At 46.3% G+C, this 23104-nt stretch overlaps 1 protein-coding gene across 1 annotated transcript; it reads left to right on the forward strand.

Moving 5' to 3' along the window:
* Positions 1–208: 208 nt before the first annotated feature.
* On the forward strand, positions 209–3660 carry ahsg2 (alpha-2-HS-glycoprotein 2). Its single transcript, XM_041895678.2, has 7 exons — positions 209–504; positions 1266–1376; positions 1470–1551; positions 1882–2039; positions 2372–2479; positions 2683–2760; positions 2954–3660. Exons 1-7 carry the CDS (start codon positions 295–297, stop codon positions 3332–3334), a joined length of 1128 nt encoding a protein of 375 aa, XP_041751612.1. The 5' UTR covers positions 209–294; the 3' UTR covers positions 3335–3660.
* Positions 3661–23104: the final 19444 nt, after the last annotated feature.

Below are 23104 nucleotides of genomic sequence, written 5' to 3' on the forward strand. Positions count from 1 at the left end.
AAAGAGTAAAACTTTGACATCTCCCTGCTGACACCAATGCACCTGGTCACCCCAGACTTTGTCAGTCTAGCATTTAACTTGGCAATATTCCTCATGGGGTTCAGGCTGAGGATTCTTGCACAACCCACACGTTACACAGAAGTCCGGGGTGGACATGTGTTTACTTAAGCTCTGTGGTGAAGTTTAAAGTACAGGCTATATACCAGGGCATGTGGACTCAGTCGTTATTCTAGTGTACCCCCTTCATTACCTGCTACAATACTTCCATCCTCTCGCCCTGTCCTAACCCACCTGATGATGAGCTACCTGGGTATAGCCTTGGTTTTGGGGCTGCTGACGGGGGCATGGGCCCAGTTGTTGCTGCATAACGTGACCCGTCCTCCCTGCGACTCGCCCGACGTGGAAGCTGCAGCCCTGGTGGCCCAGGATTACCTCAACAGCCAGCACACCCACGGCTACAAGTACACCCTGAACCAGATCGATGACATCAAGATCATAACCAAGGTGAGCCAGAGCCGGAGCATGGATAATAGAATAGTTCACAGGGTCACATATAGATACATCTCTATATGGCTCATCTCTAGATTGGCATAGATGTATGATACAGTCTAGTGTAATGTCAAACATAGCAACATTCATTATTATAGACCGTATTAGAAATACCCACCTCAGTTAGATTGGACTTCTGTACTCGCAGAATGAGGTGGAATTATTGTTATGTTGTTTAAGTACGAAAAACAACAAGTACGAAAATGTTTGCACTCACTAACTGTAAGTCGCTCTGGATAAGAGCATCTGATAAATGACTAAAAAAGGTAAATGTAAAGACAAGATACATTTTCAAGTTTATCTTATCAACTACCCAGGTCCTACCAGTCTACAGTTTTGCAGATGTTTGAGACGGATAAAATTGACATGATTCAAACAAAAATGTACACATTTTTATTTCGGTTTTGTTTACCCTAGTGTTGTCTGAACATCCAACATCTAAGGAGAAATACACGTTTTGATACAAAGCCCCTTTTTTTCTTCTTCTTGTGTTAACCTCTACAGTTAGCCCTGGAGCTGCATTCATGGTTATCTCTGAGTGGAAGTACTGATCTAGGATCAGTCTCACCTTTTAGATTATAGTGATTGAGACTATATGGACGAGGGGGGTGTGTGTGAGGGGGATCTGATCCTAGATCAGAACTCCCACTCTGAGACATAGATATAAGATATAAGATATTCCCTTTGCAGTCATGCTCTCCTGTGTTGCTCCATAGCCTGATGGAACAGAGACCTACGTGATGGAGGTGGACCTGCTGGAGACCACATGTCATGTTCTGGACCCCACACCTGTCGCCAACTGCACCGTCAGACCGAAAGTGGCCACAGTGAGGCCAATTCTCCACTTTATTAAATAGATGTTGTATACTACGTAGTTAATTCCGATGGATCATTGGTAATGTTGTTTGTTGTTGTTTTAGGCAGTGGAGGGAGATTGTGATGTGGTACTGAAAAAGGTTGGAGGAGTTATGTCTGTCACAGCTTTCAAGTGTAAAACTGAAGGTATGCAATCTTCATGTCAGATTTTTTTCAATCTAGCCCAGTGAATTATATAATTTCACAATCACGTTCCCAGGGCAAACAAAGTATAATCAACACATTCTGTGAACAAAGTCTGACAGCTACTGACTGGAGAGGTACCACAGAAGTGGGAAGGTGAGATCCCACTGGGCACACACTGGTTGAATCAACGTTGTTCCACGTCATTTCAAGGAAATTACATTGAACCAACGTGGAATAGATGCTGAATTGACGTCTGTGCCCAGTGGAATATATTCACACACACACACACCAATACACTCACCTCCTCTCTCTATCTGGTACCATGTAAAGAATCAACGGAGGACCTCTGTGTGGGCTGTGCTTCACTCCTTCCCCTTAACGACACTGCAGGCCTGGCCGTGGTCTCTGCCTCGCTGGCCAACTTCAACAAGAAGACAGGCAATGAGTCATTGTTTGCAATCATGGAAGTTGGACGCATGTCAACTCAGGTAAACATATTTTTTCTAATCACATGATCATCATGTAGGCAAGAGCAAAAAAGTTACATTCAAGTTGCCAGCAGTCTTTAGGCATTTCTCAATCTTTTAAAAAGAGTATGGTCATGTTTTTTTATAGCCCAAAAAAGGGCCAGTTTCCTGCACACAGATCTAGGCTTTTTCTGTGTCCAGGAAACTAGCCCTAAATATAAAAGTGAAGAAGGGCTCCATTAGACAGGTTGATGTAGTACCTCTATCTCCTCTGTTGGAGCATATTCCTCCCATATACTAACTGTGACAAAGCTATAGTGGAAAGCCCTTATGTACGTCAATTCTGTTTGCAGGTTGTATCTGGTGGAGCCAGATACTTAGCGGAATACGTTATAGTAGAGACTAACTGCACCGCTGATGACAGTGATGACAACTGTGTGCCGCTGACCCATGCTATGGCAGTAAGTATACATTATATCTTGGAAGGAGGAATGCCCAAACCTGCATTCAAATGCCCATACTAGCATACCACTTAGAATGCACGCCCAACACATTTTTTTCATTCTAGGTGGTATGATAGTGTGGTTATTGAAACATACTCAATGTATTTAATCAATTCCCACCATGTGACAAGCTAACAAGCCACGTTTAATTTATCTTTCAGCAACGTGGCTTTTGTCAAGTTGCAGGTGTGAGTTCTTCACACTCAGTCGACTGCAGTATATTTGCTGCATCTTCAATGGTAAGAGAAAATATATGCAATTATTCACACCTGTGAATAAGTAGATGACTTGTTGTCATAGAGTTATTAATTTCTCTTCTATACTCTATAAAGGCTATATCTTATTTGAACCGAACAATAAATGCCATCTATGAAAACAAACCATTGCACTGACACAGTACTTTGACAACCTGTCTCTCGTTCTAATGTACAGATGCCCATCGTGGACACCAATGGCACAGTCCCGGTGCCTGCGCCAGTGGTCCACGTCCACGCTGGTAACCTCCCCAAGGTCCACGGCCTAAGGCACCACAAACTCACCGCCCTCCACGACCCCGACCTCAGCGGCCTTCTGTCTGCAGAGTCTGACGAGTCTGGCGAGTCTAACGAGTCCATAGTGCCTGTGGTCCCCGTGATGGTGGTCCCTGTAGGTACCGAAGCGTCCCCTGTGGTTGTAGTCGATCCTGCTGTAGGCATGGACGCACCTGTTGTAGCTGGGGTGGTGAAGAGGGAGGCCCCGGGACCAGTGCCAGACAGCCCAGCTATTGTGCTGGCACCTGTGCGAGTGTGCCCAGGGAAGAAGAAATTTTTCTGAGAAGCGTTCAGACTCTTTACTGTCGCAGTCATCAAACTGCGTGCAGCGGCCCACTGCATGATCATAGAATGGCACATAAGGGCTTGAGTCTACTGAGTTTTTATTTTGCTTTTACAAGACCGTCATCATCAATTGGTTAGGCAGAGATTTACTACATCTTTACTAAACTATTTGTTTAGGGGGGTTGTCATGGTTCTAAACATGTGGGAGTTACAAGTAAGGGTTCAAATGTAGTTAATAAGGGTTAATTTCCCACGCTTAATGCGCAATGGTTGTATGTACTCGGAACTGCTCTGTATCTAGGGACAATAAAGAATTACATTATTCACAGTCTTACTTTCTCATGTGTCTTGCACAGCTAAACGAGACCCCAGCAGAAATGGGCTTTTCATTTATCTGACTTTGATGTCAAGCCCTAATATTTAGCCTTGCAATGAAATGTTTCTTTTCAGGACAACCAGGGCTGCAAGTAGAACACAAAAATATTTGACATAAACAGTTGCATTCATAAGATTTATTGACAAATGTCAATAAAAAAATAAAAAAGTAAGCCAAAGCAAAAACCTGACCAGAATGAATTTATATGAATGCTGTAAGTACAGAAATGGTTTGGTCAGTAGGAAATGAAAATCCAACTTGTCAGTGACAACTGTGTGGAGCTTGGAGCATATTACAGTATCATATACACTATGTTCTTTCTATTAGGGCGGCAGGTAGCGTAGTGGGTAAGAGCGTTGTGCCAGTAACCGAAAGGTCGCTGGTTCTAATCCCCGAGCCTCCTAGGTGAAAAATCTGTCGATGTGCCCTTAAGCAAGGCACTTAACCCTAATTGCTCCTGTAAGTCGCTCTGGATAAGAGCGTCTGCTAAATGACTAAAATGTAAATGTAAATGTATGTTCTAGGATTTCCTATGATCTTCTATGTAGAAGAACCCCTTACATTCTAACCACTCTGTAGCCTGTGAGCGTCATAAAGCAAAACATGTTACACGTGAGTGTTCGTAGATAGCTTTTAATATTTGAAAGCTCAAACGATTCTGACTCTACAGACGTTTTTGTATAAAAGACCTGGCCCCAGGCCCCTTTGGGATCCGCTCTTGTTTCACAAACATCGCTTTAGCTCAGCCCCTGTTAAATAAACAAATGGTTGGTACCAAAGGATGCAGACGGAGTGGACGAATCCAATAGTACAACCCAGAAGTCTGTAGCTCAAACACACGTTTAAAAGGGGGTTAGAAGTCCTAATTCACTCCGGTGTGACGATAGGACACATTGGGTTAATATGCATGAACGTTAGTCATTTTTGGAGCATCTTCAAATGCATTAGTAGATAAACTACTCTGGTGATATAATTCATAAGCTATTCAAAATCAATGACTATTTTCAGAAGCACTGGCATCATCCATCCTCTAAGAATTAAACAATTCATTGATCTATTATTATCAAACTATTAATTGATCCATGCTGTCCAGATTGGGCCACCTTATGATACATAGCACTGACTATAGCCTATGGCTGGGGTACTCAAGTACATACATTTCCTAGGTAGCAAAGGTCCGGATGGATATTGTCACTGTATTTATCGGCGTAGTAACAAACCCCCACCTCACAACCCATGCGACCCCAAACTGTTCAAACTGTTAACACCCCTCTTGTTGGCGGAGAGAACATTTAGCAATTTGAAAGTTAATTTTTTGCAATTTTACACCGTTTGCCATCGGGCGGAGAGAACATTTTGCAGTTTTAAAGCTCATATCCTGAAATTCTACAAAGTTTGCCATTTCTTATGTGTGTTTATATGATACCAGGGGTCGAGGCCCTGGTACAAAATAATACTGGCACTATACATTTCTAATCAAAATTATAGTATCATAATAAATCCCTGAATGTTCATGTATATCAAAACGTAAAGAATATGTGGCTAGAAAATATGGACATAACTGTGGACAATTTAGAAAAGGATTAAGTGACACATTTGAATCCAGAAAACACAATTTGGTTAAGAAGCTTGTGATAGCTGTAAGGTTCTGTATTTATTTTCTTAGTTCACCTTGTGTTCTTGAACGTAGCCCTGTTTCTTTGTGTTCTTGAACGTAGCCCTGTCTTTCATTTTTGTTCATTGATTTCACCTGTGTTAATTCCTGGTTTCATCAGCTCCTTATTTAATTCAGTTCTTTCTGTTTGTGCCTTGTGAGGTATTGTTCGTTTTGACTCTACTAAGCCTTTTCTTAGCTCGTTTGTGAGAATCAGTTTTAGCCTTCAGTCCTAGTTTTGATTCTCCTGCCTGTTTGCCTACCTGTGTATGACCATTGCCTGCCTGTGACCACGATTCCTGCCTTCTGCGAAGGTGAAATAAACACCTGCTGTGCGTGAATCTACACCATTTTCTCCCTGAGTATTCATTACAGAATACCTCACCAAAACGGAATGGATTCAGCGGAGCTACAGCGGCGCCTAACCCAGCAAGAGGAGTGTATGGAGGAAATCTGCCATCTTCTCTGCCAGCCTATCCCTACTCCTCCGATGCCAGGTACCGTAACCCATAGCCCTCCTTCATTCATATCCATGCCTGGAAAATATGACGGTTCACCTGGGATTTCTGATGTAATGCAGCAAATACATTGAGCACAACTCCACTAACTTCGCCACCGACAAGAGCAGGGTGGATTTTGTTGTGTCTCTACTCACAGGCAAAGCCCTGGATTGGGCCACCGCCATATGGACTGCCAACAGCACAGAACTCAGATCCGAGACCAATTTCCACATCCTCTTCAAAGAGGTATTCGATCACTCTCCTTCCGGTCGTCCTATAGGAGACCTCCTCATAGAACTTCAACAAGGACGCAATTCAGCTGCCGAGAGTGCCCTCGAGTTCCGCACCATGGCTGCAGGGAGTGGATGGAGTGAGGCTGATTTACTTACCGTCTACCGAAGATGGCTCAACAGGGAATTTCAGGCGGAGCTGGCCTGTAGAGGTGACCTTCAGGATTTAAATCAATGCATTTGGATCTCCATCGACCACCTCATCGCTGACCGCCAAAGAACTCTGGCACCCAGAAACCAGAAACCTTCTCTTTCCATGATCCTGTCCGAGTCTTCCAGAGCCCATGCAGTTGGGCCATGCTCCTCTCCCGTGTATCGAACGTCAAAGACGCATCCAAGAAGGGCTCTGCCTATACTGTGGAGGGAAATATCATCTACTCAGCCATTGCCCTGTTTGCCTCCCCACGGAGAGATGAGAAGGGTCCCTCCACTGCCATGCAGGTAGGCGGGTCCGTATTTCTAAATATTTCCCAGAAGCAATTCTCCATCCAGTATTGATAACCGTGAAGGGGGTTACAAAGTACGTAGAGAGCTTGATAGATTCGGGAGCAGCAGGAAGTTTTCTCGATCACCAGCTAGTACAAGAGCTTGACATTGATCTAACACCTGTCACCCCTCCCTTAAGGATTAACGCCCTGGATGGGCAGCCATTGGGCACGGGCTTCATTACGCACCTGACACAGAGCGTTACCCTCCAGATTGGAGTCTTCCACACCGAAACCATTCAACTCATGGAACTCTCATCCCCCAAACAGCCACTCATCCTCGGACACCCCTGGCTTTGTCGTCACGACTCTGCCATCTCGTGGCGACAAGGTGAACTACTGTCCTGGTCTTCTACCTGCTTCACCAGTTATCTCAGCCTACCCTGCAGAGCCACCACCATTGAGGACTCTGCCTCTGCAGTGCCACCCACCATACCATCTGAATACGCCCAGTACAGCAATGTCTTCAGCAAAATCAAGGCCTGCACTCTGCCACCACATCGCCCAGGGGACTGTACTATTGACATACTCCCTGGAGTGTCCCCACCGAAGGGCCGCGTTTACCCCCTATCTATCCTGGAAAATGAGGCAATGGAGAACTACATTGCTGAAGCAAACGGCAAACGGTTTCATTCATCCTTCTTCTTCCCCGGCTGCGTCCAGCTTCTTCGTTGGAAAAAAGGACGGTGGTCTCCGTCCATGTATTGATTACCGTTCCCTGAATGACGTCACGGTCAAAAACCGTTTTCCTCTGATCCCAGTGACCCTTGAACAAGTGGGCCACGCCAACATCTATACAAAACTCGACCTGCGGAGTGCTTATAACCTTGTCCGTATACGTGAAGGCGACGAATGGAAGACTGACTTTATCACCACACAAGGGCACTACGAATACCTGGTCTTGCCTTACTAACGCCCCCGCCGTCTTCCAATCCTTTATGAACAAGGGTTTCCAGGATATGATCAACCGCTTTCTCATCGTCTACATTGATGACCTCCTGATTTACTCCCACTCCCTGAAGGAACACCTACAGCATGTACAAAAGGTTCTTCAATGGCTCCTTGACCATAACCTTTATGTGAAGACTGAAAAGAGCACCTTCCACGTAACCTCCGTAAACTTCCTCGGTTTTGTACTGACACCTGGAGGGGTCAGCATGGATGAGAACCAAGTCACTGCCATCAGTAACTGGCCCAAACCCACCACCGTTAAGGAACTCCGTTTCATTGGGTTCTCCAACTTCTATTGCTGGTTCATTCGGAACTTCAGTTCTACTGCCGCTCCCCTCACTGCCCTTACCAGCCAAAAGACCCGGACCCTTCAATGGACTGATACCGCACTGACTGCTTTCAACACCTTAACGCCTCTTCACCTCAGCTCCTGTCCTTCGCCAACCTGATCCGACCCTTCCTTTCACCCTGGAGGTGGATGCCTCCGAAGTAGGAGTAGGAGCCATACTCTCTCAGTGGGTGGGAACACCTCCAAAATAACATCCCTGTGCCTTCTTCGCCAGGAAGTTATCCTCCGCTGAGAGGAATTACGATGTGGGGAACAGAGTTCTCCTCGAAATCAAGCTGGCCCTCAAGGAGTGGCGCTACTGGTTGGAGGGCGCACAACATCCCTTTCTCGTCCTAACAGATCATCGTAATCTGGAATATATCAGAGGGGCCAAGAGGTTAAACTCCAGACAAGCCCGCTGGGCTCTCTTCACACGCTTCCATTTTCATGTTACTTACATCCCTGGAAAGAAAGAAGTAAAAGCTGATGCTCTCTCTCCTGCCAGTTTGACCTTCTGACCAGTAACTCAGACCCTACACCCATTCTTCCTTCCTCTTGCATTATGGGACCGGAACAGTGGGAGGTTCACTCTGCCATACAAGAAGCCCTAACCTCAGACCCGGCTCCTCCTGAGACACCAGCTGGGAAGAGTTACATACCAGCAGCTGTTAGACCCCAACTGATGCAATGGTGTCACACGTCCTTGGGGTCAGGACATCCGGGCATTACATGAACCACCGAACATCTAGCCCATAAGTTCTGGTGGTCCTCACTGGCATCCGACGTCAGAGATTACGTCCTCTCCTGTCCAGTCTGCACCCAAACCAAAAGCCCTCGTCATCTCCCTTCCGGTAAGCTTCAACCTTTGCCAATCCCTCACAGACCTGGTCCCACAGAGCTGTTGACTTCATCACAGACCTTCCTGAATCCTCTGGTAACACCACCATCCTTGTCATAGTAGACAGTTTTTCAAAAATGTGTCGTCTGGTTCCTCTTCCTCATTTACCTAACGCCATTGAATTGGCTGAGTGTATGTTCCAGCAGGTTTTCCGTCTGTATATGGGAGGACATAGTCTTTGACCGCGGGCCCCAGTTTGTCTCCCGGGTGTGGCGAGCCTTCTGTGACCGACTGGGGGATCGTCCTCAGCCTCTCCTCCGGGTACCATCCCCAGACCAACGGGCAGACGGAACGCCTGAACCAAGAAATAGGGAAGTACCTCAGCCTCTCCACTCGACTGGAGTCGGTATATGGCCTGGGCCGAATACGCTCAGAACTCACTCATTCATCCCTCCGCCTTACTCTGTTTCAGTGTGTCCTTGGTTACCAACCCCCCATGTTTCCCTGGGAGGCGGAGCCTGGTACTGTCCCAGCTGTCGGCGACTGGTTTCGGCATAGTGAGCGGGTATGGGAGACCGCTCACCGGCATCTGCAGGAAGCTTCTAATACCCAGAAACGCTTTGCCGACAGACGCCGCCGACCTACGCCACTCTTTCACCCCGGACAGCGTGTGTGGCTCTCTACCAGAGACATCCGGCTCCGCCTCCCCTGCAAAAAGTTCTGCCTCGCTTCATTGGTCCCTTCAAGATAACTCATCTCATCAACCCTGTCACGTACCGCCTCTAGTTACCCCGTCAGTATAAAATCTCCTCGTCCTTCCATGTGTCTCTGTTAAAACCGGTCACCTACAGTCCTCTTCATCCTCCCTTGGGGGGGGGGGACTGTAAGGTTCTGTATTTATTTTCTTAGTCAATCGTGTGTTCTTGAACGTAGCCCTGTCTTTCATTTTTGTTAATTGATTTCACCTGTGTTTGTTACTCACCTGGTCTCATCAGCTCCTTATTTAGTTCAGTTCTTTCTGTTTATGCCTTGTGAGGTATTGTTCGTTTTGACTCTACTAAGCCTTTTCCTAGCTCGTTTGTAAGAACCAGTTATAGCCTTCAGTCCTCGTTTTTGATTCTCCTGCCTGTTTGCCTACCTGTGTATGACCATTGCCTGCCTGTGACCACGATTCCTGCCTTCTGCGAAGGTGAAATAAACACCTGCCGCGCTCTGCGCGTGAATCTACACCATTTTCTCCCTGAGTATACAGTGCTATGAAAAAGTATTTGCCCCCTTTCTAATTTTCTCTACTTTTGCATATTTGTGATACTGAATGTTATCAGATCTTCAACCAAAACATAATATTAGATAAAGGGAACATAAGTGAACAAATAACACAACAATTACATATTTATTTCATAAACAAAGTTATGCTACACCCAATTCCCCTGTGTGAAAAAGTAATTGCCCCCTTACACTCTAACTGGTTGTGCCACCTTTAGCTGCAATGACTCCAACCAAATGCTTCCTGTAGTTGTTGATCAGTCTCTCACGTCGCTGTGGAGGCATTTTGGCCCACTCTTCCATGCAGAACTGCTTTAACTCAGTGACGTGTGGGTTTTCAAGCATGAACTGCTCATTTAAAGTCCTGCCACAACATCTCAATTGGGATTAGGTCTGGACTTTGACTAGGCCATTCCAAAACTTCCAATATGTTGCTTTTTAGCAATTTTCATGTAGACTTGATTGTGTGTTTTGGATCATTGTCTTTCTGCATGACCCAGCTGCGCTTCAGCTTCAGATAACAATTGGAAGTTTTGGAATGGCCTAGTCAATGTCCAGACCTAATCCCAATTGAGATGTTGTGGCAGGACTTGAAATTAGCAGTTCATGCTTGAAAACCCACACGTCACTGAGTTAAAGCAGTTCTGCATGGAAGAGTGGGCCAAAATGCCTCCACAGCGATGTGAGAGACTGATCAACAACTACAGGAAGCATTTGATTGGAGTCATTGCAGCTAAAGGTGGCACAACCAGTTATTGAGTGTAAGGGGGCAATTACTTTTTCACACAGGGGAATTGGGTGTTGCATAACTTTATTTATGAAATAAATATGTAATTGTTGTGTTATTTGTTCACTCATGTTCCCTTTATCTAATATTAGGTTTTGGTTGAAGATCTGATAACATTCAGTATCACCAATATGCAAAAGTAGAGAAAATTAGAAAGGGGGCAAATACTTTTTCATAGCACTGTATATTACAATAGCAACACAGCTTTCATTCAAAATGTTCAATGGTACTTTGCTTGTGTAAATAATGTCTTATGAAACCCCTTTTTCTGATACTCCAATTCAAAGAACTACCCTATTGATTGGTCAATGAAGGCAAATGTGTATCCTGGGTTACTGTGGACCTCTTTACACTCAGAACCTACACACACTCAGCATTGGTGAGCATTCTTGTTTTCAAATATGAGGCCTTCTTGATGATCGAAGACAACATAAATATGCAGACATTCCAAGTAAACGATCAGCATGTAGTATGAAATGAGCTGACAGCTTAAATCACTTGTTTTGATCATTCAGAATACTTGTTTATTTCAGCCAGTCCTGGCAAAGAGCAATGATCAAGGTTGAAGATGTGCCATTGTTTGCTGTTGCTGTTGCTGTTGGCAAGCTGATGTCCATGCCATGTCTGTGGACCCGATGACACCATCAACTGGCAGTTGCCTACAGACAGTCCAAGAGGAACTGAGCAAAATCATCCAGGACTTTATAAGAGTCTTAAATCTGGGGAAGATGCCTGATTGAGCTTTATTTCACCTATCTAGTCATTTCAGATCAGTGCTAGAGGTGGAACCAGACTGACACTTTACAGTAATATTTAATATAATAATATACAGTGGGTATTTTATGTATTCAGCCCCCTTTGATGTCTTAAGCAGGTTTTCCTCTAGGATTTTACCTGTGCTTAGCTCCATCTTGTTTCTTTTTATCCTGAAAAACTCCCCAGTCTTTGCCGATGTCAAGCATACCCATACCATGTTGCAGACATCACCATGCTTGAAAATAAGGAGGCAGTTACTCAGTGATGTGTTGTTGGATTTGCCCCAAACATAAGGCTTTGCATTTAGGCCAAAAAGTGTATTCCTTTGCAGGTTTATTGCAGTATTACTTTAGTGCCTTGTTGCATACAAGATGCATGTTTTGGAATCTTTTTATTCTGTATATTTGTATTATTCTTTTCACTCTGTCATTAAGGTCATTATTGTGGAGTCACTAAAATGATGTTGATCTATCCTCAGTTCTCCCATCACAGCCATTGAACTCCGTAGCTGTTTTAAAATCACCAATGACATCCCTGAGCAGTTTCATTCCTGTCCTGCAGTTCAGTTCAGAAGGACGACTATCTTTGATGGGTCTGGTTGGTTTAATATATAATCCACTGCATAATTATTAACTTGACCATACTTAAAGAGATGTTCAATGTCTGATTTGTTATTGTTACTGAAAAGCTCCCTGGTCTTTGTAGTTGAATCTGTGCTTTAAATTCAATACTTACCTGAGGGACCTTACATATATTGTATGTATGTGGGACAGAGGAAGGGGTAGTCATTCAAAAATCATGTCAACCCCTATTATTTCAGACAGAGTCCCTGTAAATTATGTGATTTGTTAAGCACATTTCTACTCATAAACTTAGTTAGGCTTGCCTAAACAAAGGGGTTGAATACTATATTTTAGAATATTATTTTCACTTTGACATTGAGTATTTTGTGTAGATCAATGACAATTTAAGAAAAAAAATTATATATTCAATCCCAGTTAGTAACGCAACCAAATGTGAAAAAATCCAAGAGGGGTGAATACTTATACCCATTGTATGTAATTTAGGGACAGATCGAAATTTACTGGGGGGAGGGGTGGTCCAAAACAGGGGAAGGTTGGCAAACTAATTTTTTTTTGCTTTGGGAAGGGCTGTGTGGTTTTGGGGGGAGGGGGGGTAGTGCGTTTTTTCCCTGGTTTACATTTGCTCTTCTGCTCGTACTGTATTTTCCCGATAAACAATGGCTTGACTTTTGATATTACCTGTTGAAGGCATACCAGAGTTACTTCTATCATCTAACAATGTGATTATCTTTTATACAAAATATTCAGATAAAAAATTCTGTATGTCTATATCTGTATAGCAGATACAGTAGCCATCTGTCAAAGAAATGCATGTCGGCGTCGTAGCATGCCACCGGCGTATCTCTATCTCGCTGCGGTTAGGCCTAAGCTTCTCTTCCTTTATACAGTGAGGGAAAAAAGTATTTGATCCCCTGCTGATTTTGTATGTTTGCCCACTGACAAAGAAATGATCAGTCTATAATTTTAATGGTAGGTTTATTTGAACAGTGAGAGACAGAATAACAACAAAAAAATCCTGAAAAACGCATGTAAAAAATGTTATAAATTGATTTGCATTTTAATGAGGGAAATAAGTATTTGACCCCCTCTCAATCGGAAAGATTTCTGGCTCCCAGGTGTCTTTTATACAGGTAACGAGCTGAGATTAGGAGCACACTCTTAAAGGGAGTGCTCTTAATCTCAGTTTGTTACCTGTATAAAAGACACCTGCCCACAGACGCAATCAATCAGATTCCAAACTCTCCACCATGGCCAAGACCAAAGAGCTCTCCAAGGATGTCAGGGACAAGATTGTAGACCTACACAAGGCTGGAATGGGCTACAAGACCATCGCCAAGCAGCTTGGTGAGAAGGTGACAACAGTTGGTGCGATTATTCGCAAATGGAAGAAACACAAAAGGACTGTCAATCTCCCTTGGCCTGGGGCTCCATGCAAGATCTCACCTCGTGGAGTTGCAATGATCATGAGAACGGTGAGGAATCAGCCCAGAACTACACGGGAGGATCTTGTCAATGATCTCAAGGCAGCTGGGACCATAGTCACCAAGAAAACAATTGGTAACACACTACGCCGTGAAGGACTGAAATCCTGCAGTGCCCGCAAGGTCCCCCTGCTCAAGAAAGCACATATACAGGCCCGTCTGAAGTTTGCCAATGAACATCTGAATGATTCAGAGGAGAACTGGGTGAAAGTGTTGTGGTCAGATGAGACCAAAATCGAGCTCTTTGGCATCAACTCAACTCGCCGTGTTTGGAGGAGGAGGGATGCTGCCTATGACCCCAAGAACACCATCCCCACCGTCAAACATGGAGGTGGAAACATTATGCTTTGGGGATGTTTTTCTGCTAAGGGGACAGGACAACTTCACCGCATCAAAGGGACGATGGATGGGGCCATGTACCGTCAAATCTTGGGTGAGAACCTCCTTCCTTCAGCCAGGGCATTGAAAATGGGTCGTGGATGGGTGCTCCAGCATGACAATGACCCAAAACACACAGCCAAGGCAACAAAGGAGTGGCTCAAGAAGAAGCACATTAAGGTCCTGGAGTGGCTTAGCCAGTCTCCAGACCTTAATCCCATAGAATATCTGTGGAGGGAGCTGAAGGTTCAAGTTGCCAAATGTCAGCCTTGAAACCTTAATGACTTGGAGAAGATCTGCAAAGAGGAGTGGGACAAAATCCCTCCTGAGATGTGTGCAAACCTGGTGGCCAACTACAAGAAACGTCTGACCTCTGTGATTGCCAACAAGGGTTTTGCCACCAAGTACTAAATCATGTTTTGCAGAGGGGTCAAATACTTATTTCCCTAATTAAAATGCAAATCAATTGATAACATTTTTGACATGCGTTTTTCTGGATTTTAGTTTTTGTTATTCTGTCTCTCACTGTTCAAATAAACCTACTATTAAAATTATAGACTGATCATGTCTTTGTCAGTGGGCAAACGTACAAAATCAGCAGGGGATCAAATACTTTTTTCCCTCACTGTATATATACAGTGTGGAGAACAAGTATTTGATACACTGCCGATTTTGCAGGTCTTCCTACTTACAAAGCATGTAGAGGTCTGTAATTTTTATCATAGGTACACTTCAACTGTGAGAGACTGAATCTAAAACAAAAATCCAGAAAATCACATTGTATGATTTTTATGTAAATCATTTGCATTTTATTGCATGACATAAGTATTTGATACATCAGAAAACAGAACTTAATATTTGGTACAGAAACCTTTGTTTGCAATTACAGAGATCATACGTTTCCTGTAGGTCTTGACCAGGTTTGCACACACTGCAGCAGGGATTTTGACCCACTCCTACATACAGACCTTCTCCAGATCCTTCAGGTTTCGGGGCTGTAGCTGGGCAATACGGACTTTCAGCTCCCTCCAAAGATTTTCTATTGGGTTCAGGTCCGGAGACTGGCTAGGCCACTCCAGGGCCTTCAGATGCTTCTTACGGAGACCACTCCTTAGTTGCCCTGGCTGTGTGTTTCGGGTCGTTGTCATGCTGGAAGATCCAGCCACGACCCATCTTCAATGCTCTTACTGAGGGAAGGAGGTTGTTGGCCAAGATCTCGCGATACATGGCCCATCCATCCTCCCCTCAATACGGTGCAGTCGTCCTGTCCCCTTTGCAGAAAAGCATCCCCAAAGAATGATGTTTCCACCTCCATGCTTCACAGTTGGGATGGTGTTCTTGGGGTTGTACTCATCCTTCTTCTTCCTCCAAACACGGCGAGTGGAGTTTAGACCAAAAAGCTCTATTTTTGTCTCATCAGACCACATGACCTTCTCCCATTCCTCCTCTGGATCATCCAGATGGTCATTCGCAAACTTCAGACGGGCCTGGACATGCGTTGGCTTGAGCAGGGGGACCTTGCGTGCGCTGCAGGATTTTAATTCATGACGGTGTAGTGTGTTACTAATGGTTTTCTTTGAGACTGTGGTCCCAGCTCTCTTCAGGTCATTGACCAGGTCCTGCCGTGTAGTTCTGGGCTGATCCCTCACCTTCCTCATGATCATTGATGCCCCACGAGGTGAGATCTTGCATGGAGCCCCAGACCGAGGGTGATTGACCGTCATCTTGAACTTCTTCCATTTTCTAATAATTGCGCCAACAGTTGTTGCCTTCTCACCAAGCTGCTTGCCTATTGTCCTGTAGCCCATCCCAGCCTTGTGCAGGTCTACAATTTTATCCCTGATGTCCTTACACAGCTCTCTGGTCTTGGCCATTGTGGAGAGGTTGGAGTCTGTTTGATTGAGTGTGTGGACAGGTGTCTTTTATACAGGTAATGAGTTCAAACAGGTGCAGTTAATACAGGTAATGAGTGGAGAACAGGAGGGTTTCTTAAAGAAAAACTAAGAGGTCTGTGAGAGCCGGAATTCTTACTAGTTGGTAGGTGATCAAATACTTATGTCATGCAATAAAATGCAAATTATTACTTAAAAATCATACAATGTGATTTTCTGGAGTTTTGTTTTAGATTCCGTCTCTCACAGTTGAAGTGTACCTATGATAAAAATTACAGACCTCTACATGCTTTGTAAGTAGGAAAACCTGCAAAATCGGCAGTGTATCAAATACTTGTTCTCCCCACTGTATATATATACAGTACCAGTCAAAAGTTTGGTTTTTCTTTTTTTTACAATTTTCTACATTGTAGAATAAAAACTACGAAATAATACATATGGAATCATGTAGTAACCAAAAAAGTGTTAAAGAAATCAAAATATATTTTATATTTGAGATTCTTCAAAGTAGCCACCCTTTGCCTTGATGACAGCTTTGCACACTCTTGGCATTCTCTCAACCAGCTTCATGAGGAATGCTTTTCCAACAGTCTTGAAGGAGTTCCCACATATGCTGAGCACTTGTTGGCTGCTTTTCCTTCACTCTGCGGTCCATCTCATCCCAAACCATCTCAATTTTTTTGAGGTCGGGTGATTGTGGAGGCCAGGTCATCTGATGCAGCACTCCATCACTCTCCTTCTTGGTCAGATAGCCCTTACACAGCATGGAGGTGTGTTTTGGGTCATTGTCCTGTTGAAAATCAAATGATAGTCCCACTAAGCGCAAACCAGATGGGATGGCGTATCGCTGCAGAATGCTGTGGTAGCCATGCTGGCTAAGTGTGACTTGAATTCTAAATAAATCACAGACAGTGTCACCAGCAAAGCACCGCCATACCATCACGCCTCCCCCTCCATGCTTCACGGTGGGAACCACACATACGGAAATCATCCGTTCACCTACTCTGCGTCTCACAAAGACACGGCGTTTGGAACCAAAAATCTCAAATTTGGACTCATCAGACCAAAGGAGAGATTTCCATCGGTCTAATGTCCATTGCTCGTGTTTCTTGGCCCAAGCAAGTCTCTTCTTCTAATTGGTGTCCTTTAGTAGTGGTTTCTTTGCAGTAATTTGACCATGAAGGCCTGATTCACGCAGTCTCCTCTGAACAGTTGATGTTGAGATGTGTCTGTTATTTGAACTCTGTGAAGCATTTATTTGGGCTGCAATCTGAGGTGCAGTTAACTCTAATGAACTTATCCTCTGCAGCAGAAGTAACTCTGGGTCTTCCTTTCCTGTGGCGGTCCTCATGAGAGCCAGTTTCATCATAGCGCTTGATGGTTTTTGCGACTGCACTTCAAGAAACTTTCAAAGTTCTTGACAATTTCCGTATTGACTGACCTTCATGTCTTAAAGTAATGATGGACTGTCGTTTCTCTTTGCTTATTTGAGCTGTTCTTGCCATAATATGGACTTGGTATTTTACCAAATAGGGCTATCTTCTGTATACCACCCCTACCTTGTCACAACACAATTAATTGGCTCAAATGCATTAAGAAGGAAAGAAATTAACTTTTAACAAGGCACAGCTGTTAATTGAAATGCATTCCGGGTGACTACCTCATGAAGCTGGTTGAGAGAATGCCAAGAGTGTGCAAAGCTGTCATCAAGGCAAAGGGTGGCTACTTTGAATAATCTAAAATATAAAATATATTTTGATTTGTTGAACACTTTTTTTGGTTACTACATGATTCCATGTGTTATTTCATAGTTTTGATGTCTTCACTATTATTCTACAATGTAAAAAAAAATTGTAGAAATATAGAAAAACCCTGGAATGAGTAGGTTTCAAAACTTTTGACTGGTACTGTATAATAAAATATTAATATCATACAGTGGACATCTAAGCCTATAGGCCTTTGCATACAATGGCCTGATACATGTAATGCTCAAATCTCTGAGAGCTGAACCTTGACGTGGACAATTATTGTTTTACGAAAGTAGCCTAAAAAAAACAAAAATTGGCTAAAACGTTTTGCATATGCTACACATCGAAACACAAAGAATAGTGTTTTAGTAATTTGTTATAGGCTGTTTTTAAGGACACGTAAATGTGTCCTTGGTGTTTTGGATCTGAATGCATATGGATGTTTATAAACCTTTCTCAAATGTCCGGAAAATTAAAATCTTCCCTGTCATGTTGTCCGGTGCAAAATTTTGCTAAAGGAAACTCTGAAATGGCATATTGTTTTTATGAAGATTTTATAATATTCACATGAAAATCTGTCGCCAATGCGATGGAAACCTAGCTATAGACACCCTAAAGACAAGTGCGCAAGTCCAGTGTCACTTTGATAATGCTGCACGTCATGGTTCACCAGCAGCCCCAAACATCTAAAGAATAAGCTACCATCCCAACAAGCTTGTAAGAATTGTACTTGAACTCCCCCCTCGTACTGATCTGGAGGTTGAGCATTTTTTCATCTCTATGTAATATATTGTAACGACCCTGTATTGTGTTCTGTGTTCATGGATGTGTTATCGTTCTCATGGGTGCTAGCAGGGGTTAAATATGCCAGGACAGATGGAAAGGTTGGGGGGGTATGATGGGTAATCCCGCGGGGTTTGGGAATGCTTGAATAGGGGTTACGGTCTCATCTCTCTCTCTTCTGTTCGGGACCCTTGATTTGACATGTTCTATTTGTGTATGTTCGAGGTTTAGCGGCGTGGGTTGTGGCCTGAACAATAGCCCATTCAGGAATAAACCTGTGTTCTGCCTGTACACCTGGTGCCCGTCTCTCTTTACTTTATGACCCAGCTGGGTCATTACATTGGTGTCAGAAGTGCTTTCGAACGACGGGATAGATCGAGATTAGGCGAGTTAGCTGTTTCAGTATAGGCCGTGGTTAGCTTTAGCGTGACTCGCATCTACGGTCATGATGATCGGGCGAGGCGGAAAGTTAAGGAAGAGTCGGACAAAGTGTCCGTTGTGGGCTCGGGTGTACCCGGGTCGGGAGGGTCAGGCGATGACGGCTGTAGAAGAGCTGGAGAGCCACATGGCGGGAGTTAAATTGTCAGTCAGCAAGATGGCAGAACGGGCGGGTTTTCCTTCAAACTGCTCGACCAGAACAGACGTCACGGCGACGGAGATATCGACGTCACCGCGTGCGGAAAATGGCTGGACCTCCTTATGTAAACAGAGATGGCAGCGCCCTATTGCCATTAGCCACGGTAGCGGCTAAACTTCCAAAGTTCAATGGACAAGGTAAATGGGAAGTTTTTTTCACTCAATTCGAGTTGTTGGCTAGAGCCGGGAGGTGGTCTGACGAGACGAAAGGGTTACAGCTTGCCCTGAGCCTGTCAGAGGAGGCGTCGGAATGCCTGCTAACGCTAGCCCCGGACGAGAGGGGCGACTACGGTGCGCTAGTGGAGGCATTGGGGGCCGTTTCGGCAGCGATGCACAGCCCAACATGCTGCGGATTGAACTGAATAACAAAAAGAGACTTCAGGGGGAATCATTAAAGGCGTTGACAAGTGATATTCTGAGCCTGACCAGGCGGGCTTATGCAACTATGCCGATTGGGGTGCAAGACGAGCTGGCACGGGACAGTTTTATTAGAGCGCTCTCCCCCACCGAACTGGGTAAGCATGTGCAGATGTCGGACCCAGCATCTCTGCGGGCTGCAGTGGAGATAGCCAGGAAGAGGGAGCTGATCTGGGGTGAGGGAGTGGAGGTTGCCAGTCAACCAGAGGTGAGACCAGCGGCGGCCGGGGTGCCGGGGGTCACCAAACCAGAGTGGGTCGACGAGTTGGGAGGGTTAGTCAAGACCGCTTCGCTTGTCATGGAGAGGGGCTCCAGACAACATCGCAGTGTCAGCTCAACTTCCATTGTCTGCTGGGGTTGTGGCCAGCCTGGCCACATTCAGCGGGAGTGTGGCAGATTCTCCAGTCAACAGGGAAACGACAGCGGGTTCTCGCGCAGGGGGCAGCGCGGGCCCATTCCTCCGCCCCCGAACCCACAGTAAGCAGAAGAGGTACCCAGCAGTGCAGGCAAGAGGGTGGGGACCTGCTTCCCCAGGGTGTAGCTGCCACCGTGTTTCCTAGTCCGGTAGTTGTGGTGGGACGTACCACTATTGGGGACTTCTGCAATGTCATCGTCAGGGTAGAGGGGGTGGAATGTTTGGCCCTGGTCGACACGGGCTCTACAGTAACCCTGGTGAGACCAGACATACTACCTGTTGGGGTGCGGGTGGAGCCGACCCTTGTCCAGCTACGGACTGTCACGGGGGAGCTAGCCCCCATGTTAGGGAAGTGTCGGGTGTCTGTGACTGTGGGGGGGAGAACTGTGGGGTGTCCGGTGTGGGTAGCAGCGGTACAGGACCCCTGTATACTGGGAATGGACTTTTTGAAAAACTGTGGGGCTCAGTTGGACTTAGCTTCGGGCACTTTGAGGCTGTCGGGGGGGCCCACAGTGGGAATGTCGCCTTCGGGAGGGCCAGCAGGGGGCAGGGCTGTCCCTCCGTCTTCCTCCAAGCTTGCCGAAACTCCACTGGTCGTCCCGGCTGCTCCCTTGGTCGTTGTGCCATCCCAGCAGCTGTCTCCGACGGCAACGACCTTCACTCCCCATAATGGTGCAAGCACAGGCATTCCAGTAGCCCAAAACACACTGGCTCCTTCACCCCATCAGCCCGACGGGGGGAAGGAGGAAGTTATCGACGCCGTTGAGGCTGTGTGGCTGAAAAACTGTCAAGGTCTGGACGAGAGACAACAGAGACAGTTAAAGCAGCTGCTGTTTGACTTTAAAGATAGCTTCGCTTGGGGGGAAGATGAGGTAGGGCAAACGCACCTGGTTCAGCACGACATCGACACTGGGGACAACCAACCCATTAAAATTCGGCCCCGTCGCATTCCCCTTGCCAAGAGGGAAGCAGCAGCCACAGCTATTGCTGACATGTTGCGGGCTGATTTCATTGAGCCATCAGATAGCCCATGGTCCGCTCCGGTTGTCATGGTGCCTAAGAAAGGGGGTAAACTTAGGTTTTGTGCGGACTACAGGGGCCTAAATTCTGTCACCATTAAAGACTCTTACCCCATACCGAGGATCGATGAGTCGCTAGACCACGTCAGAGGGTCCTCGTGGTTCTCTTCCCTTGATCTGCGCAGTGGCTACTGGCAGGTGCCCCTCTCGCCTGGGGCACGTGAAAAAACGGCCTTCTCCACGGATAGGGGCCATTGGCAGTTCAAGGTGCTGTGCTTCGGGCTTTGTAATGCTCCTGCCACCTTTGAGAGGCTCATGGACAGAGTGCTGGCGGGGGTTCCGAGAGACGAGTGTGTCGTGTACCTAGACGACGTATTGGTACACGGCACGTCGTTTGAGGGGGCACTGGGGGCACTTAGGCGAGTGCTGGAGAGGATCTCGGGGGCGGGGCTAAAATTACACCCGGAAAAGTGCCATTTCATGCAAAGGGAGTTGGCGTTCCTGGGTCATCAGCTGGGTGGTGAGGGTATCAGCACGATGCCAGACAAAGTGGAGGCTGTGAGGGGGTGGCCAATTCCAAGGGGAAAAAAGAGGTTAAGAGCTTCCTGGGTCTGGCATCCTACTATCGTAGGTTTGTGAAAGGGTTTGCGGGGATAGCAGCTCCTTTGAACCACCTTCTCAAGAAGGACACTGTTTTTCAGTGGACCGAAGAGCACCAGCGGGCGTTTGAGGCCCTCAAACGTGCCCTGGTGGAGGCCCCTGTCCTGTCCTCACCAGACCCAAACCGTCCGTTTATCCTGGACACCGACGCAAGCAATGAGGGCTTGGGGGCCGTGCTGGCTCAGCGTGGTTCTGACGGGGAGCACGTAGTAGCTTATTACAGCAGAACTTTTGATAAGGCTGAAAAACGCTACTGCGTGACAAGGAGGGAGCTTTTGGTTGTCATGGCAGCAGTACGCCATTTCAAGTACTACCTGGGGGGCCTGCCGTTTGTGGTGCGGACGGATCACTCCGCCCTGCAGTGGCTTCTCTCCTTCAAGGAGCCAGAGGGTCAGATCGCCCGCTGGTTGGAGGAGCTGCAACCCTACGACTTCCAGGTGGAGCACAGGGCCGGCCTTCGCCACAGCAATGCAGACGCCTTGTCCCGCCGCCCGTGTGCTGAGGACGGCTGTGGGTACTGCGCCAAACGGGTGGAGCGAGAGAGGGAACTGTGCATGGAGGAGGGAGTCACCGCCACGGTGAGTCAGCTGAGGGTGACAGAGTGCCGGGAGCTTGAGGCTGTGGACGTCGGGGAGTGGAGGCGTCGCCAGGAGGAGGACGCAGAGCTGCGTCCTGTGCTGGGGTGGGTGGAAGAGAGAAGACGACCGCCATGGGGGGAAGTAGCCCCTCTATCACCAGTCACCAAAGGACTCTGGGCTAAATTCTCAGTCCTTAGAGTGGCTGAGGGAGTGCTCCAGAGGGGGTGGAAAAAGCCAGCTACTGGAGAAATGACGTGGCAGGTAGTGGTGCCCAAAAGGCTGCAAGGGAGCGTGTTACAGCAGCTTCACGGGGGAGTAGGCGCAGGGCATTTTGGGGTCTCCAAAACGTTAAAGCGCGTACGTAAAGGCTTCTATTGGGCCAGGCACAGGAGGGATGTGGAGGACTTTTTGCAGGCAGTGCGATGAGTGTGCTGCTAAGAAAGGACCTCCAGGTCAGTCACACGCCCTCCTACAACAATTCCCAGTAGGGGAGCCCATGGAGAGACTGGGGGTAGACATAGTTGGACCGTTTCCAACCACAGACAGCGGTAACAGGTGGATTCTAACTGCTATGGACTACTTCACCAAGTGGCCAGAGGCTTACGCTCTCCCAGACCAGGAGGCAGAAACAGTAGCTGATGCATTGGTAGGGGGAATAATCAGTCGGTTCGGGGTGCCACAGTCTATACACAGCGACCAGGGGAGAAACTTTGAGTCACGGGTGTTCTCAGAGTTGTGTAGACGGTTAGGCGCGGAGAAGACGCGCACTACTCCGCTTCACCCCCAGAGTGATGGGCTGGTGGAAAGATTTAACAGAACATTAGCACAACAGCTGGCTATCGTTACCTCAAAACACCAGAGAGATTGGGACACCCACTTACCGTTTATTCTTATGGCATGTAGGTCGGCTGTTCAGGAATCGACTGCGTGCTCCCCAGCGCTACTA

Source organism: Coregonus clupeaformis, chromosome 14 (assembly GCF_020615455.1).
Source record: "Coregonus clupeaformis isolate EN_2021a chromosome 14, ASM2061545v1, whole genome shotgun sequence".
NCBI lineage: Eukaryota > Metazoa > Chordata > Actinopteri > Salmoniformes > Salmonidae > Coregonus > Coregonus clupeaformis.